The sequence below is a fragment of the Oryctolagus cuniculus genome, chromosome 5 (genome assembly GCF_051225735.1).
Source record: "Oryctolagus cuniculus isolate XC-2025 breed Fujian yellow rabbit chromosome 5, ASM5122573v1, whole genome shotgun sequence".
Classification (NCBI taxonomy): Eukaryota; Metazoa; Chordata; class Mammalia; order Lagomorpha; family Leporidae; genus Oryctolagus; species Oryctolagus cuniculus.
Window position 1 is genome coordinate 125,657,604 of NC_142871.1, and position 16,086 is coordinate 125,673,689.

A 16,086-nucleotide genomic window follows, 5' to 3' on the forward strand; every position below is an offset into this window, starting at 1 on the left:
GCTTCCTGCTTATGCACACCCTGGGAGGCAGGATGTGAAGGTTCAGGGACTTAGGGCCCTGTCACCCACATGGGAGAACCCAGATTGAATTCCAGGCTCCTGGCCTTGGCCCGGCCCAGCCCAGGCTGTTGTAGGCATCTGAGCAATGAAGCAGCAGATGGAAGATCTCTATCTCTTTCTTTCTCTTCGTCTCTCTGCCTTTCAAATAAAATGAAAATAAATAAATTTTAAATTTTTTAATTAAAAAAAGAAAATGGACTGTCATAATTAACTTCTTTGGATAAAAAACAAACCTAGACATGGTCAGAGCTGGATCGGAGGCCGAGATCTCCTAACTCAAGACTGTATGACCTAAAAGTCATGGAGAAGCCGAGCTCGGAAACTTCGTGCTCCCCCCAACTGCCAACTCAGCTTATAAGACAGTCCTGACATTGGGGTGAAAGTCATCTCACCTAAACACGAGGACAAAAGGTTTTGTTGAACAAACTGTGTAGAAAACACTGCAAGGATACAGAAAACTTTCCAAAAGAACTTTCGAAGTATCGACCTACTTTGTTTACTGAACTCACATGTTCATTTTGTGGCTGGCACTATTCTAGATGTTCGGGAATCCAAAGATGACTCCACACAGTTCCTGCTCTCAAAGGAGTTCAGGTCTAGGGGAAGAGGGTGTGGATACGAACACAGATGAGTGTGGGAGAGCGGGCAAATGCAGCGAGAGACCCTTCTGGGGAATTAAAGGAGCATCCAGAAAGCATATCTAACCCAGGTAGGCTGGCAGCAGCGGAGCAGATGCTTGGAAAGATTTTATAGATGCATACCTGAACTGCGTCTCAAAAGCGGGTATGAATTCACTACATGGGGCAGTCAATATTCTGGGCCCGAAGTGACAGAAACCCAGCTCAAACCATGGAAGTTTAAGGAATGATGGGGAGGAACCAGTTTCCGTGACAAAGGTATAGTTGGAGACAGCTGGACCTGGAGCTCAGCATCTCCATAACTGTCGCTTGCCCACACTGGTGTCTGCTTGTCTTGAAATCTTGGCATCGCTTTTGCCAGCTACAGACCAGTGTCTCCACGTAGGCAGGAAGGGGTCTGCCAACCTCAGATGCAGATTCTCACGGCCCTCCAGCCAAGCTCCGGCCCCACCTCCAGCGTGAAAAAGCTCAGGGAAGGGCTCTTGCCACACCAGCTTGGGCCATGTGTCCGCTTAAATCCATCCGACGAGAAACAAGTCACATAAGATGGCAGGTCCCACTGGGAAACCCTCGTTAAGACTGGGCAGAGAGGGACAGCAGAATAGCTCCTTGAAAACAGAGGGTGGCATGGGCAAAGCCACCGGGAAGGATCTGTAGACACAGCAAAAGGCCTCGGGGACAACAAAGGAGGGGAGAAACGGCAGGCAATGAAGAAAGTCCATGCGGGGGTGGCAGTGCTGGACATGAGGCTGGACAAGAGATGGAAGATCGAGGATTTGCAGTCTGGGGGTGGGGGGTGGGGGAACAGATGCTCCTTTATCACATTTTAATTGGGTATCACTTATTAATGGTAGGCAAGGACATGGCATGCTCACATTTGGGCAGGTTTCTGTCTTCATAAACTCTGGAAACTGCACGAGAAATGGACTTTAAGAGTATAACATAGGGGGGCTGGCGTTGTGGTATAGCAGGTAAAGCCACTGCCCGAAGTGCCAGCAACCCATATGGGCACTGGTTCTAGTCCTGGCTGCTCCACTTCCCATCCAGCTCTCTTCTATGGCTGGGAAATCAGTAGAAGACGGCCCAAGTCCTTGGGCCCCTGCAGCTTTGTGGGAGACCTGGAGGAAGCTCCTGGCTCCTGGCTTTGGATTGGCACAGCTTGGCCATTGAAGCCATCTGGGGAGTGAACCAGTGGATGGAAGACCTCTCTCTCTCTTTCTCTGCCTCTGCCTCTGCCTCTCTGTAACTCTGACTTTCAAATAAATAAAATAAATCTTTTTTAAAAAAAGAGTATAACATAGGGATTGGTGCCAGAATCCCATATGGGTGCCGATTGGAGCTTCGACTGCTCCACTTCCAATCCAGCTCCCTGTCAATGTGCCTGGGAGGGCAGTGGAAGATGGCCCAAGTGCTTGGACCCCTGCACCCACATGGGAGACCCAGAAGAAGCTCCTGGCTCCTGGCTTCTGCCAGGCCTAACTCCAGCCATTGCAGACATTTAGGGAGTGAACCAGTAGATGGAAGATCTCTGTCTCTCCTTCCCTCTCTGTAACATTGCCTCTCAAATACATAAATAAAATATAATATATATAATATAATATCAATGACATAAGGTAGGGTGTCTATTTAGGAGTGTGCGGTAGGCAATCCTTCCCTGCCAACGATCTTACCTCTCAGTATTTACTCCTGTTTGAAATCTCCTCCCTTTGAGTACAGGCCAGATCTCCTGCCTCACTTCTAACAGACAGAACCCAGCAGAAGTGACAAGGGGCTTTCACTCCGTAGACTGGGTACACTAGCTTTGTCCTGCGTACACTCTGGCTCACCTGCTACCATGGTGGGCGTTGCCTTTTCGAGAGGCAAAGAATTAAAGAAGCTTCTGGACAACCTCCAGCGAGGAACTGAAGGCTTCAGTCCCAACAGCCTGCAAGGAACTAGCTGTTGCCACCAACTGTGTGAGTGAGCCGCGAAGTGATCCTTGCCCGAGTGGAGCCTTCAGGTGAGCCCTGGCCAACACCTTGAGGACAATCCTGTGAGAGACACCTTGAGCCAGGGGCATACAACTAAGTCATATCCCACCTCCTGACCCACAGAAGATGCAATCAATGTTCCTTTTTTCAGACTAAATTTTGGGTGATGTGTTACATCAACAGGTAACTAATGCAGAAGGTCTTGTGCTGGTCCAGACAAGAGCTTGGCAGGACCAGCAGTGAGTCGGTGGCAATACAGATGGAGTAGAGAGATGGACTCACACTTCAGGACTTGATGCCAGTGGAAGGATGCACGGAGCTGAGCTGACCCCTGGGTCTCTCTGTCCCTTGCAACTGCACAAACAGAGACTATCGATTGAGACAGGGGACCCAGGAGGAGAATCTGGTTTGGGGGAGGGGTGATCCATTCAGTCAAGGCGTGGGGAGTTGGAGGAGCCTGTTGGGACATCCAGATGCGGTTGAATATATCAGTCTGAGGCTTGGGACTATGTCCAGCCTGGCGTTTCAGACCTGGGGGTACATACTTTAAATGAAGTCCTCTTTATCCCAGGCCTCACGACAGATGAAAAAGAGTTATTTATGGGGGAGTTATGGATGTGGAATCAGCGCTGGTCCCCCAGCCCCCCATTCCACAGCACATAAGCCTACCATCCGAGCTTTCTCCCCCTCCCAGCACAGGGACCCACTGCTGCCGTGGCAAATTCTACCCATTGCAGAGGAACCGAAGTGGCAGATAGTGAAATGTATGCCCGCCTGTTTCATATCTAGTGGGAGGGGCCGACAAGTCCACTTGGAGTGGATTTTATTACAGAAAGAATCACTTGAGTGACTTCTCCTCCCTTTGACACACTGATTCCACTTCTAGGAACTTATGTTCATGATAAAACCAGAGACGGGCAAAAGACGCGTACAGGTTCGCTCATCAGATCATCGATTGTAAGAGCAGACTCTGAGTCCATAGGGTGCGGGCTGGACTGCTGCCTATTCATCTCCAGCAAGTAATTTGCAAAAAACGTGCTCTTGAAAAACACTCCAGGATATGAGAAAGTTCTCTCTGTGTGTTGTTCAGTGGAAATGCAGGCTTTGCAAGATGTCCTTCAGCAGGTGAATGAATGATTAAGCCTTGGTACACCCAGACAAGGGAATACTATTTAACACTTGAAAAGGATGTGCTGACAAGCCGGGAACAGACACAGCGGAGCCTTCAATGCATCTACTAAGCGAAAGACACCGATCTGAAAAAGGCTATATGCTCTGTGAGTCCAATCATACAGCATTCTGGAGAAGGAGGAAACATGGAGACATTTAAAAGATCAGGGGAGGCCAGCGCCGCGGCTCACTAGGCTAATCCTCCGCCTAGCGGTGCCGGCACACCGGGTTCTAGTCCCGGTCGGGGCGCCGGATTCTGTCCCGGTTGCCCCTCTTCCAGGCCAGCTCTCTGCTGTGGCCCGGGAGTGCAGTGGAGGATGGCCCAGGTGCTTGGGCCCTGCACCCCATGGGAGACCAGGAAAAGCACCTGGCTCCTGGCTCCTGCCATCGGATCAGCGTGGTGCGCCGGCCGCAGTTGCGCCGGCCGCGGCGGCCATTGGAGGGTGAACCAACGGCAAAGGAAGACCTTTCTCTCTGTCTCTCTCTCTCACTGTCCACTCTGCCTGTCAAAAAAAAAAAAAAAAAAAAAAAAAGATCAGGGGAGGGGCCGGAGCTGTCGCACAGTGGATTAATCCTCCGCCTGCGGTGCCGGCATCCCATATGGGTGTCGTTCGAGACCCAGCTGCTCCTCTTCCAATCTTGCTCTCTGCTATGGCCTGGGAAAGCAGTAGAAGATGGCCCAAGTCCTTGAGCCCCTGCACCCATGCAGGAGACTGAGAAGAATCTCCTGGCTCCTGGCTTGGGATTAGCACAGCTGTGGCCATTTGGGGAATGAACTAATGGTCGGAAGACCTTTCTCTCTGTCTCTCCCTCTCACTGTCTGTAACTCTACCTCTCAAATAAATAAATAAAATCTTTTTTAAAAATAAAATAAAAGATCAGGGAAAAGAAAGACACTTTAAGGAATAAAAACGTCATTGGTTGCAAGGGCGGGGGTTTCGGGATGCAGGAGCGGGGAGTGAAGCAGCAGGGCATGGCAGGTGTGCCGAGCCGTGAGGCTCTCTGAGCGAAACTGCAGTGAGGGACACATGTCGCTGCGCGTTCATCCAAGTGCACAGAAGGCACAGCGCCGAGAGTGAACCCCACGGACGCTGCGGACGGCTGTGGCAGTGAGCTTCACCAGCTGGAACAAGTGCATCTCTCTCTGGGGACATTGATATCGGCCGTGGCTATGCACGCAAGGGGACAGTGAGGTATACGGAAACTCGCTGAGCCTTCCTCTTTACTCTTGCTGTGAACCTAAAACTGCTTTGAAAGAGTAAAATCCTTCACACATCTTTTTAGAAAGCAGATTTTATGAAACAGTAGTATAATATGCTCTTAACGTTTAAAATAAATTTATGTATCTATGGATAAGGAAAAAACAAATACCAAATTTATTCTCTAAGATGTGAAATTAGTGTGGGTGGTTTTAATACTATTTTTATATTTGTAACTTTTCTATAATAAACGGAAATTACTTTTATTATAACAAGCAAGTGTGAGAAAAGATTTTTCTGAACTTTTTACTTTAGAAGAAACATAAACAAAAAACTATATAGGGACCGGCACTGTGGCCTAGTGGGTAGAGCTGCCACCTCCAGTGCCAGCATCTCATATGGACGCTGGTTCATGTCCCAGCTGTTCCACTTCTGATCCATCTCTCTGCTATGGCCTGGGAAAGCAATGGAAAATCGCCCAAGTCCTGGGGCCCCTGCACCTGTGTGGGAGACCCAGAAGAGGGGCTTGGATTCTGGCTTCAGATCAGTGTAGCTTTGGCTGTTGTAGCCAACTGGGTAGTGAACCAGTAGATGGAAGACCTCTCTCTCTCTCTCTCTCTCTCTCTCTTTCTCTACCTCTCCTTCTCTCTGTGTAACTCTGACTTTCAAATAAAATAAATAAATGTTTTTTAAAAAAGAAAACTATGTAAATAAAGTTTTACAAATAATGGCAAAGCCAATGTCCAGGTCAACAAACAAAGCACTGACCGCCCCCCCAACCCTGTGTGTCCCTGTGCCGAGAGGTGGCCGCCATCCTGACTGCAACTCTCAGAATAATTGTTCATTCCCTTGCTTTTATTTAAGTTTTACACCTACATATGTGCCTATGTATTCAAAATATTTACAGTTTAGCTTCACTCACTTTTGAACTTCCTAACAGAAGCACTTTGTGTAAGTACTAAGCACTTATCATATGCTGGGAGTCTTTCAGTCACCTTACATCTATCAACTCATGCAATACTTACAACAATCCTATGAAATTTTATGCCCATTTTATGGAGAGGAAAACTGAGGGCCAGGAGGTGAAGTAATTTGCCCAAGTTCATGCACATACCATGTGGCAGAGCTGGGATTCGAACCTGACAGTCTAGTTCCAGAATCCATGCTCTTGCCAAGCGGCTCATGCCCCCGTCAGACTACTGGCTTCTCGGACAGAACTTCCCCCACAGTGACAGCTCTTCACCAGCCTCTTACTTACTCTAGCTGAGCACACACTCTGTGGATGCTGACACCTGCACCTGTTCCAACAGAAGATGAGGAGTTGGCCCTCCGGACAGAGAGGGCTGTACTGGCACAGCCAGCCTTGGACTCCAGGAAATCACCATGGTTAGCACCTGCAACACACAAATAGCGCCATTTACTTGCATTGTTGGAAATATCTGGGCCAGCCCTGTGGCACAGCAGGTAAAGCCACCGCCTGAGACGGTGGCATCCCACACGGGCACTGCTTTGTGTCCCAGATGTCCCACTTCCAATCCAGCTCCCTGCCAATAACAGCCTGGGAAAAGCAGTGGAAGATGGCCCCAGTACTTGGGCCCCTGCCATCCATGTGGGAGACCTGGATGAGCCTCCTGGCTTCCGCCTGGCCCAGCCCTCTGCCACATGGGGAATGAACCAGCAGATGGAAGATTTCTCTCTTTCTCTCTGTAATGCTGCCTTTCAAATAAATAAATCTTTAAAAAAAAAATCTGCAAGCACTTACCGTGTACTGGAGATTAATGTTAACACCTCACACACATTACCCAATTTAACCCCAGTGACAATTTATAAGTATTACCTCCTCTATTTCACAGCTAAGGAAACAGAGGTCAGAGAGGTAAGCAGCTTGCCTATGATCACACAGCAAATAAACTTTTAGGCCTAGATTCGATCACAGTTCACAGAACAAAGTCCAAAACTCCCAAGCACTGTGCTAGACTGTTTACCCCTACACACAGCTCACCCGCTCTGACCAAAGCGGAAGAGAGATCTGAATCAAGTTCAATAACGTTGCACATCAAACCAAGCTTGCCAGTGCAATCTGCCCAGGGATTCATTCGCAGAACGACTCCCAATACAGCAGGAGATCAGAAATGCCCCAGGGCCCCCTCCCACTGCAGCGTCATTGTTCATTGATGAACACGCTTCCCCACCAGACTGTGTCTTACTCATCTCAGTAGCATCCAGGACAGCGCCTGGCACAAAGTAGATGCTCAATAAGCGTTTGAGCGAATGAACTGATAAAGAAGTGTAACTCCCCAACCACAGCCACAAGTAAGGGAGTCCCCAAAGCCAGAGACGGTCAGATGGAGAGACGGAACCACCATCCGCACCCACTCTTCTATTCAGTCACCACTCCGTGAGTCAGTCTGTTCTCTCATAACGTTACATAGCTGTGTGCCTTTGCCAATCACAAAAGGATATTGGGTTTCTTCAGGCATAACTTCGTAGATCACGGAAGCTCCATACGCACAATGTTAACCCAACGGTTACAAGAAAATGATAAGAAGTCAGTCAGAGTTCCCTGACGCTTGAGTGTACTTTTAGACTGACCGAAATTCCACCTGCGCAGTACCAGGCTTCCTGAGCATACGATATAAACCATGTATTTTACAAACCTTGGCAAATTCCCATGCTCCACCAGCAGGACTGCCATGCGGGTCATCTTTCCATTCATTTCCTCCATGAGTTGAGTATCAGGTGAATCCTCTCTTTTCCACTCTTCTCATGTTCCATCACCATCCACAACCCTTCATTCTTAAGAGGATCTCCCCTGTGATTCTAGACAGTTTAAAAACCACGGCGCCGCGGCTCACTAGGCTAATCCTCCGCCTAGCGGCGCCGGCACACCGGGTTCTAGTCCCAGTCGGGGCGCCGGACTCTGTCCCGGTTGCCCCTCTTCCAGGCCAGCCCTCTGCTGTGGCCAGGGAGTGCAGTGGAGGATGGCCCAGGTGCTTGGGCCCTGCACCCCATGGGAGACCAGGAAAAGCACCTGGCTCCTGGCTCCTGCCATCAGATCAGCGCGGTGCGCCGGCCGCAGCGCGCCAGCCGCGGCGGCCATTGGAGGGTGAACCAACGGCAAAGGAAGACCTTTCTCTCTGTCTCTCTCTCTCACTGTCCACTCTGCCTATCAAAAAAAAAAAAAAAAAAAAAAAACAGCTAAGGGGGCTGGCGCTGTGGCGTAATGGGTAAAGCCACCACCTGAAGCGCCAGCATCCCATACGGGCACCAGTTCGAGTCCCAGCTTCTCTTCTTCCAATCCAGCTCTCTGCTGTGGCCTGGAAAAGCAGTAGAAGATGGCCTAAGTCCTTCGGCCCCTGCACCCACGTGGGAGACCTGGAGGAAGCTCCTGGCTCCTGGCTTTGGATCGGCGCAGCTCTGGCCAATTGAAGAGTGAACCAGAGGATGGAAGGATGGAAGACCCCCCCCCACCTCTCTGCCAATCCTCTCTGTGTAACTCTTTCAAATAAATAAATAAATCTTAAAAAAAAAAAAAAAAAAAAAAAAAACGAGCTACTTCCTTCCTCCTACCCCCTCCATCGGGGAGTATGGCATTAGAACTGGCTGCATTGGCAATGCTTAGGAGGTCAGTTACAAATGCAGATGCCTGGGCTCCATCACAGACCAATGGAATTAGAACCCTTCCTAGAGAGGCCTAGGAACCTGCCTCTTAGAAATGTCCCCTCCCCCAGCAGCTCGTGGCCTTGGCTGTGCTTTTCCTCTTCTTCACGTCCAACTCCACCACTGTCCTGCGTTCTAACCAATCCCACGTGCCGAAGCCGCGCCGAATTTCCCAAAGTTGCCATCGGAATCCCCTTGGTGCACTCACCTAACACACGCACTCTAGGGCTCTGGGCAGATCGGCCGTCTGGAGATCAGTGTGTTTAGGAAAAAGCTCAGGTGGCCCTTGGGGCGAGCCGCGTGTGAGAAGTGCCGCTCTGGAATATTCCCTGGACGTGCAGCAGCCCCAGGCACAGACAGGGCCTTGCGGCGTGAGTAGCTGGGACGGAGCCAAGGCCAGCAGAGGGCATGAGGGCAGCAGAGCTGTGAGGAGGAGAGGATGGGTCCCCAGCAGCCGAAGGAGCGGCCACCCAAATACTCAGCCACAAAACAAGTACCCACAAGCGTGACTCAGATCACAGCGCAAGACCATCAAACGACAGCCAAAACCCATCCACAAGCGTGGGAAGTCAAACCACTAAATAATTCAGGTAAAAGAAGAAATCACAATGGAAATCTTGAGGTGCTTACTAACCAATGAACTATACATCAAACCTGCGGGACTCGGCTAAAGCAGTAATTAGAGACCTGGAGCCCTAAGTGCATATACTCTATTCCACTGAACGTAAGACACCACTGGGGGCCAGCACTGCGGCACAGCAGGTTCAGCCTCTGCCTGAGAGGCCAGCATCCCATATGGGTGCTGGTGTGAGTCCCGCATGCTCCACTTCCGATCTGGCTCCCTGTTAATGCATCTGGAAAAGTAGAGGAAGATGGTCCAAGTGGTTGGGCCCCCCCACTCCCACACTCATGTGGGAGATACAGGAGAAGCTGTGTGCTCCTGGCTTCGATCTGGCCCAGTCCTGGCAGTTGCAGCCATTTGAAGAATGAACTGGTGGACCAATCTCTCCTTCTCTCTCTCTATCTCTCTCTGTGTAATTCTGCCTTTATTTTTATTTATTTTTTGACAGGCAGAGTTAGACAGTGAGAGAGAGAGACAGAGAGAAAGGTCTTCCTTCTGTTGGTTCACCCTCCAAATGGCTGCTATGGCCGGCGTGCTGCGCCAATCCGAAGCCAGGAGCCAGGTGCTTCCTCTTGGTCTCCCATGGGATGCAGGGCCCAGGCACTTGGGCCACAGCAGAGAGCTGGACAGGAAGAGGAGCAACTGGGACAGAATCCGACGCCCCAACCAGGACTAGAATCTGGAGTTCCGGCGCTGCAGGCGGAGGATTAGCCTAGTGAGCTGCAGCGCCGGCCTTGTAATTCTGCTTTTCAAGTCAATAAACAAATCTTCAAAGATAAAAAAGAATCCATCAGTGTCAGGAACATTTTTTTGTAGCACAAAGGACAGAGACTGCCAACTAAACTATGACCAAGTGCTTTAGCAGTAGAATGTTTATTTTAAACTCACTACAAACATTCCTGTAACCTTCCTTACATGCTGATTTAATCACTTGTGTGCATATATAAAATATAAGCAAAATAAATTGATGAAGACATCCTTGAGCCTTATTCACACTCAAATGTCTGAATAGTTGGCCGGTGCCGTGGCTCACTTGGCTAATCCTCCACCTGTGGCACCGGCACCCTGGGTTCTAGTTCGGCTGGAGCGCCGGATTCTGTCCCGGTCGCTCCTCTTCCAGTCCAGCTCTCTGCTGTGGCCCAGGAAGGCAGTGGAGGATGGCCCAAGTGCTTGGGCCCTATACCCACATGGGAGACCAGGAGGAAGCACCTGGCTCTTGGCTTCAGATTGGCACAGCACGCCAGCCATAGCAGCCATTTGGGGGGTGAACCAACAGAAGGAAGACCTTTCTCTCTGTCTCTGTCTCTCTCTCTGTCTCTCTCACTGTCTAACTCTGCCTGTCAAAAAAAGAATCTAAATAGTACAGCAGGTGTTGGGTCCAGTGGTTAAGATATCACCTGGGAGATGCATATCCCCTATCATGGTTCTTGGATTCTGCCTCCTATTCTAGTTTCCTGCTAATGCATCACTTAGGTGATGGCTCAAGTCGCTGGGTCCCTGACACACACGTGAGAGATCCAGATTGAGTTCCCAGCTCCTGGTTTTGGCTTGGCCCAATCTCAGCAGTTGTGGCATTTGAGGATTAAACCAGTGGATGGAAGATCTCTCTCTCTCTCTCTCTCTGCCTTTCAAATAAATAAAATTTAAGTCTAACAACAAATTTCCTTTTCTCTTTTCTAAAATTTATTCAAAAGAGGCAGGCAGACAGGGGCCAGCACTGTGGCATAGCGGGTTAAAGCCCCAGCCTGCAGCACTAGCATCCCATATGGGCACTGGTTTGAGTCTCAGTTGCTCCACTTCCGATCCAGTTCCCTGTTGATGCACCTGAGAAGGCAGTGGAGGATGGCCCAAGTGCTTGGGCTCCTGCATTCACATGGGAGACCTGAAGAAGCTCCTGGCTCCTGGCTTCAGATCAGTTCAGCTCTAGCCATTGCTGTCATTTGGGGAGTGAACCAGCGGGTGGTAGATCTCTCTCTCTCTCTCTCTCATGTGTGCGCGCTCTCTCCCCCTGTCTACCTCTCTATATAACTTAGTCTTTCAAATAAATAAAAAAGTTTAAAAAGAAAAAGAGGCAGGCAGACAGATAGCATTAGCTCTCTCCTACTGATTTACTTCCCAAATGTCTTTGAAAACCAGGGCTAGAAATTGGAACCCAGGAACATAACCTGGGTCTTCCTTGTGGGAACAAACCAATTTCTTAAATTGTCTCACTGCTGCCTCTCAGAGTCTGGGTGAGCCTAATGTTGGAGTCAGGAACTGAAGCCAGGCATAAAACCAAGGCACTTTATTTTTTGTTTGCTGTTTCCTGTTTTTAGGATTTATTTTACAGACAGAGAGAGATCCTCCATCCATTGGTTCACTCCCCAGATGGTTATAATGGTCAGGGCTGGGCCGGGTCAAAGCCAGCAGCCAGATGCTTTATCCAGGTCTCCAGCGTGGGTACAGGAGCTCAAGAGCTAGGGCCACCTTCCACTGCTTTCCCAGGCACATTAGCAGGGAGCTGGATAAGAAGTGGAGCAGCCGGGACTTGAACCGGCGCCCATATGGGATGTCAGCATCTTCGCAGGCGGCGGCTTCACCTGCTGCACCACAAGGCCCCAAACCGAGGCACTTTGCTGTGGGACAGGTACCCTAACCTCTGGCTAAACACCTGATCCTGGCCTCTTCCATTCTGATACTGATGCTACCATTACAAAGAGGAGCATTGTGTTGCTCTAAGCAAGTCAAAAGCCTCCGGGTGCACAGGTTTCTAGGCTCCCCCACTCTGTGTCCAGCTCCCAAGGCTGTCAGGAGGAACAGAGATGCTGAGGGGGTGCACCCTTCTAGAAAGGGTCCCTGTGCCTCAGGAAAAGCATCACTCAAATGCGATAAATGCCAAGTAAGCCATAAACCAGTACACACTAACAAGACTCTAAACACTAGGTAATAGAAAAAATGATGCAATAAAAAAAAAAATCTCAAGAGAAGGTTCTGATGGCCACAAAAGAATCTGGGGGGAATGAGAGTTTAGGAAAAAGTCTGGTTCTTTGGTACCATCTGTGGGATTCAAGATACTGATTTCCATTTCTTCAGGCAGGAATAACACCTTACATAACCACAGTGCTCTCACACACTTCTCATCTTGGCTGATTTTCACAAACGCTCAGTCTACCGGGGAGAACAATACATCAAGTTATGTTCCTTTACTGGGGAGACCTTTTCAAGCAAACACCTGGTTTCCCAGCCCTGCTTATCTGCTCCACAAGCACCGTAAGTTTCTAGAGCACTGGCGTATGTAGCCCTTTTCACATTATAGAGCTGCTTCCCTCCTTGAGGAGTAATAAAAGCAGTGAGGCCGGCGCCGCGGCTCACTAGGCTAATCCTCTGCCTTGCGGCGCCAGCACACCAGGTTCTAGTCCCGGTCGGGGCACCGGATTCTGTCCCGGTTGCCCCTCTTCCAGGACAGCTCTCTGCTGTGGCCCGGGAGTGCAGTGGAGAATGGCCCAAGTGCTTGGGCCCTGCACCCGCATGGGAGACCAGGAGAAGCACCTGGCTCCTGCCATCAGATCAGCACAGTGTGCCGGCCGCAGCCCGCCAGCCGCGTCAGCCATTGGAGGGTGAACCAACGGCAAAAGGAAGACCTTTCTCTCTCTGTCTCTCTCTCTCTCTCACTATCCACTCTGCCTGTCAAAAAAAAAAAAAAAAAAGCAGCAGTGGGTGGCTCTCCCTGCTAGAAACACACACACACACACACACACACACACACGCATGTATCGTCAACTAATTTGTGCAGCCCCTTCCTTCCTAAGACCCAGGGACTCTATATTAAACTGGTCCGAGTGGACACACCAACAGAGCAGAAAATGAGGGGCAGGTGCCGTGGAGCACTGGGCTAAGCTCCCCGACTTGAGAAGCCAGCATCCCACGTCAGATCATGGGTTCCAATTCTGACTGTTCCATTTCCCATCTAGCTCCCTGCTAATGCACCTGGGAAACAGAGAATGATGGCCCATATGCATGAGCCTGGGAAACCTGGATGGGGCTCCTGGCTTCCTCCTGGCCCAGCACTAGCTGCTGCAGCCATTGGGGAGTGAACTAGTAGATGGAAAATCGCTCTTTCTGTCATTCTGCCTTTCAAATCAATATATCTTTCAAAAGAAAAGGAAACCAGAAGTCTTCGGTTAATGCGATCTGGTGAATCCCAGGGCCTCCCGCTCTGCTGGCACCACTAACTCAGGAACATGGAGCTTACCTGGTCTACCCTATAAATAGCAGCTTCGTTCTTGACCCCAAACCAGAGTAGGAACAGCAGAAAGTCTGGAGTCTGAAGTTAGAATCCCGGAACCCTGTTCTCCTCGCCCTCTCAGCCATGTGGAGCTCTTACTGGTTCTTCCTCCTGCAGCTCTCCTGGCCCCGGGGTGTCGATGACTGTACCTGCCTCTCCTCTCCGCCCTGTGAGGACGAAGGCCGCCTCCCTGGGTTATAGAAGACCAGGGAGCAAGCTAAGGTCCTTTGGGACAAAGATGGCCCATTCTACAGCCCCCTCCTGCAGCACACAGCACGCTGGAACAGGAAAGCCACACCCAGAGCACATGCTCAGCCCAAGGCATTCTGGGAGACTGTTCTGCTCCAAGTGCTCCCAGACACCTCCTCTGCCAGAGGAGCCAGCTATTACTTCGGGGGAGCACTGGACCTAGCAGGTAAGAAGCCGGGGACCCAAATCAGCGTCCTTGGGTTTAATGCCTGGCTGTTCACCCCAGCTTCCTGCTGCTGCACACCCTGGCTGGCAGCCGTGATGGCTCACATGGTTGGTCCCCGACACCCACATGGGAGACCTGGGTTGAGTTCCCAGCTCCCAGCACTAACCCCTGCCCAGTCCCAGCTACTGCAGCAGGTATTTGGGAAGTGAACCAGTGGATTGGAACGCCCTCTGCCTCCCAAATTAATTAAAAACAATTTTTTTAAAAAAGCATCCGTTTTAGAGCTACCAGCCGGTACTCAACTTCAGCCTTTCCTTAGTGTTCCTGATCTCCACCCAAGCTGCCCATCCAACAAACAGTGCCACAAATCTGCTAAGGTCCGAGCAGAGGAAAAACAGAAAGGGTAGGGGCCTGTGGAAACGCAGCCTCACGCCAAATCCCAGCCTCACGCCAAATCCCAGCCTCACCGGCGTGCACCAAGCACTGGACAGGGCAGCCTCTGCTCCCTGCCTGGTCCGTAACAGACTTCCCGCGCTGTTCCGAGCGAGGTCCCGGCCGGGTAAGGGAGACGTCAATCACTCCCCAGACAGTCCTTTCCGTGTGCCCCAAACTGGCCTGCCCGAAAGCTTCCCACCACGCCCCTGGGCCCTGGGATACCACGACCGCCGGATGCACACCCAGCCCTCAGCCTCTCCAAGAACTCAACTGTAACTCCTCTGGTCCTGGGCCATGCCGGCATCCCTTTCTCTGGAACCTTCTCCAGCTCTGTGCTGCAGATAGCTCTCGACGTGCTGTGGAGGTGGCGACTCCGCGTGCGGCCCCCTTGGGAACATGGAATCCTCTAAGCACGAGGTGATGGGAAACATTAGAAGCAACCGAGACACACACAAAAAAAAGCGCCCTGTGAGAAAGGAGCCAGTCGCAACAAACCGCGGCACCCCACGCGCCCTAGAGAGGCCAAGGTCAGGGCTGGCCTCCCCCCACAGGTCGTTCGCACCTCCGCGGCTGCCCAGCCCCTGCCCAAGGGAGGCCCCAGGCTGTGCCCGGATCAACGCACCGAACTGCCAGGTGCCTGGCGGAGGAGCCGAAAGCCCAGCGGCGAGAGCGAGAAGGAGGTCGCCGCCGCCGCCGCCGCCGCCGCCGCCGGGCGCTTCCATCGCTAAGACGCGTTCCGCGGTTGCTGGGACACCGCGCCCGCCCCGCGCCCAGCCGGGCCGGGCTTCCGGGTCCTCCTCTCCCGCGGCATCCAGGCTCCGGGTCCCTCTGTGCAGGATGGAGCCTCCAGAGAGGCGGCTCCTGCCAGGGCCAGCCATCGCCGCTTAAATGTTCTCGGTTGTTTTTCTTTTTTTTAAGAGTTAGGGTGCTTTTCCAGGACATTTTTATTGCTAGAACGGTAGCCCTCCAGGAGCTGGGAATGCGCCTCCACAAAGCTGGCTGGTGCCCTTACAATTGGCCTGGATTGGACAGGATTCACCTGCCACTTACAGAGTGCCTTTTCTGGGCCAGGCGCCCTGGTGATGCTATCTTCCTAACACAGCCTGGTGCGTTTTTCAAAATAGGAAACTGACCTTGAGCAAGGGCCTGCTCAAGGTCGCCGGGAAGGCTGGGTTGCATTTCCGAGTCTGCTCATTCCAAATCCACCACAACTTTGATGACTCTTTCCAATCCTATTAGGTCTTTTACACAAAACTTTTTGTTTCCAAATCTAGCTTAAGCCCCTAAATTCATATTTAGACTTAGTTTCACCTTTAATGAAGTGACCCAAAAAATGTGCTTTTATTTTTGATTTAAAAAAATGTGCAGATAACAAAGTAAGTGGTCCTCATAGAAATCTTGGGAAACATTGAAAATTATTGCTAATACCCGCAGTCTCACAATTCAGAGATCAACCACTGTTCCAGGTATGTAGCTACTGCTGAATAACAAGTCGCTTCAAATTCTGTGGCTTTTAACCACAACAATCACCATATCTCTGGGTTTTGAGGGCTGGCTAGGTGAAGCTGGGCTGTTCACCCTCGGGGTCTCTCCTGTGGTGGCATCAGGTGGCGGATAGAGCTTCTGCCGAAGTCTGATGACTCAAGTGGATTG

The 16,086-nt window shown here is 50.9% G+C and overlaps 1 protein-coding gene across 6 annotated transcripts in view; it reads right to left on the reverse strand.

Annotated features, from left to right (window-relative positions):
* SPATS1 (spermatogenesis associated serine rich 1) overlaps window positions 1-15,390 on the reverse strand; it is a 36,160-nt gene extending 20,770 nt beyond the window's left edge. For 4 of the 6 annotated variants that reach the window (XM_089333883.1, XM_089333881.1, XM_089333882.1 and 1 more), the window contains exons 1-3: window positions 15,056-15,390; window positions 14,705-14,820; window positions 6,296-6,431 (exon numbers count right to left, since the gene is read on the reverse strand). In XM_089333883.1, the coding sequence (XP_089190009.1) occupies window positions 6,296-6,431; window positions 14,705-14,820; window positions 15,056-15,375 (572 nt within the window). In that variant the 5' untranslated portion in view covers window positions 15,376-15,390. Of the gene's footprint in view, window positions 1-6,295; window positions 6,432-14,704; window positions 14,840-15,055 lie in introns of all 6 variants that reach the window. The other 2 variants (XM_008262989.5, XM_008262991.5) reach the window with 2 other exon arrangements.
* Window positions 15,391-16,086: the final 696 nt, after the last annotated feature.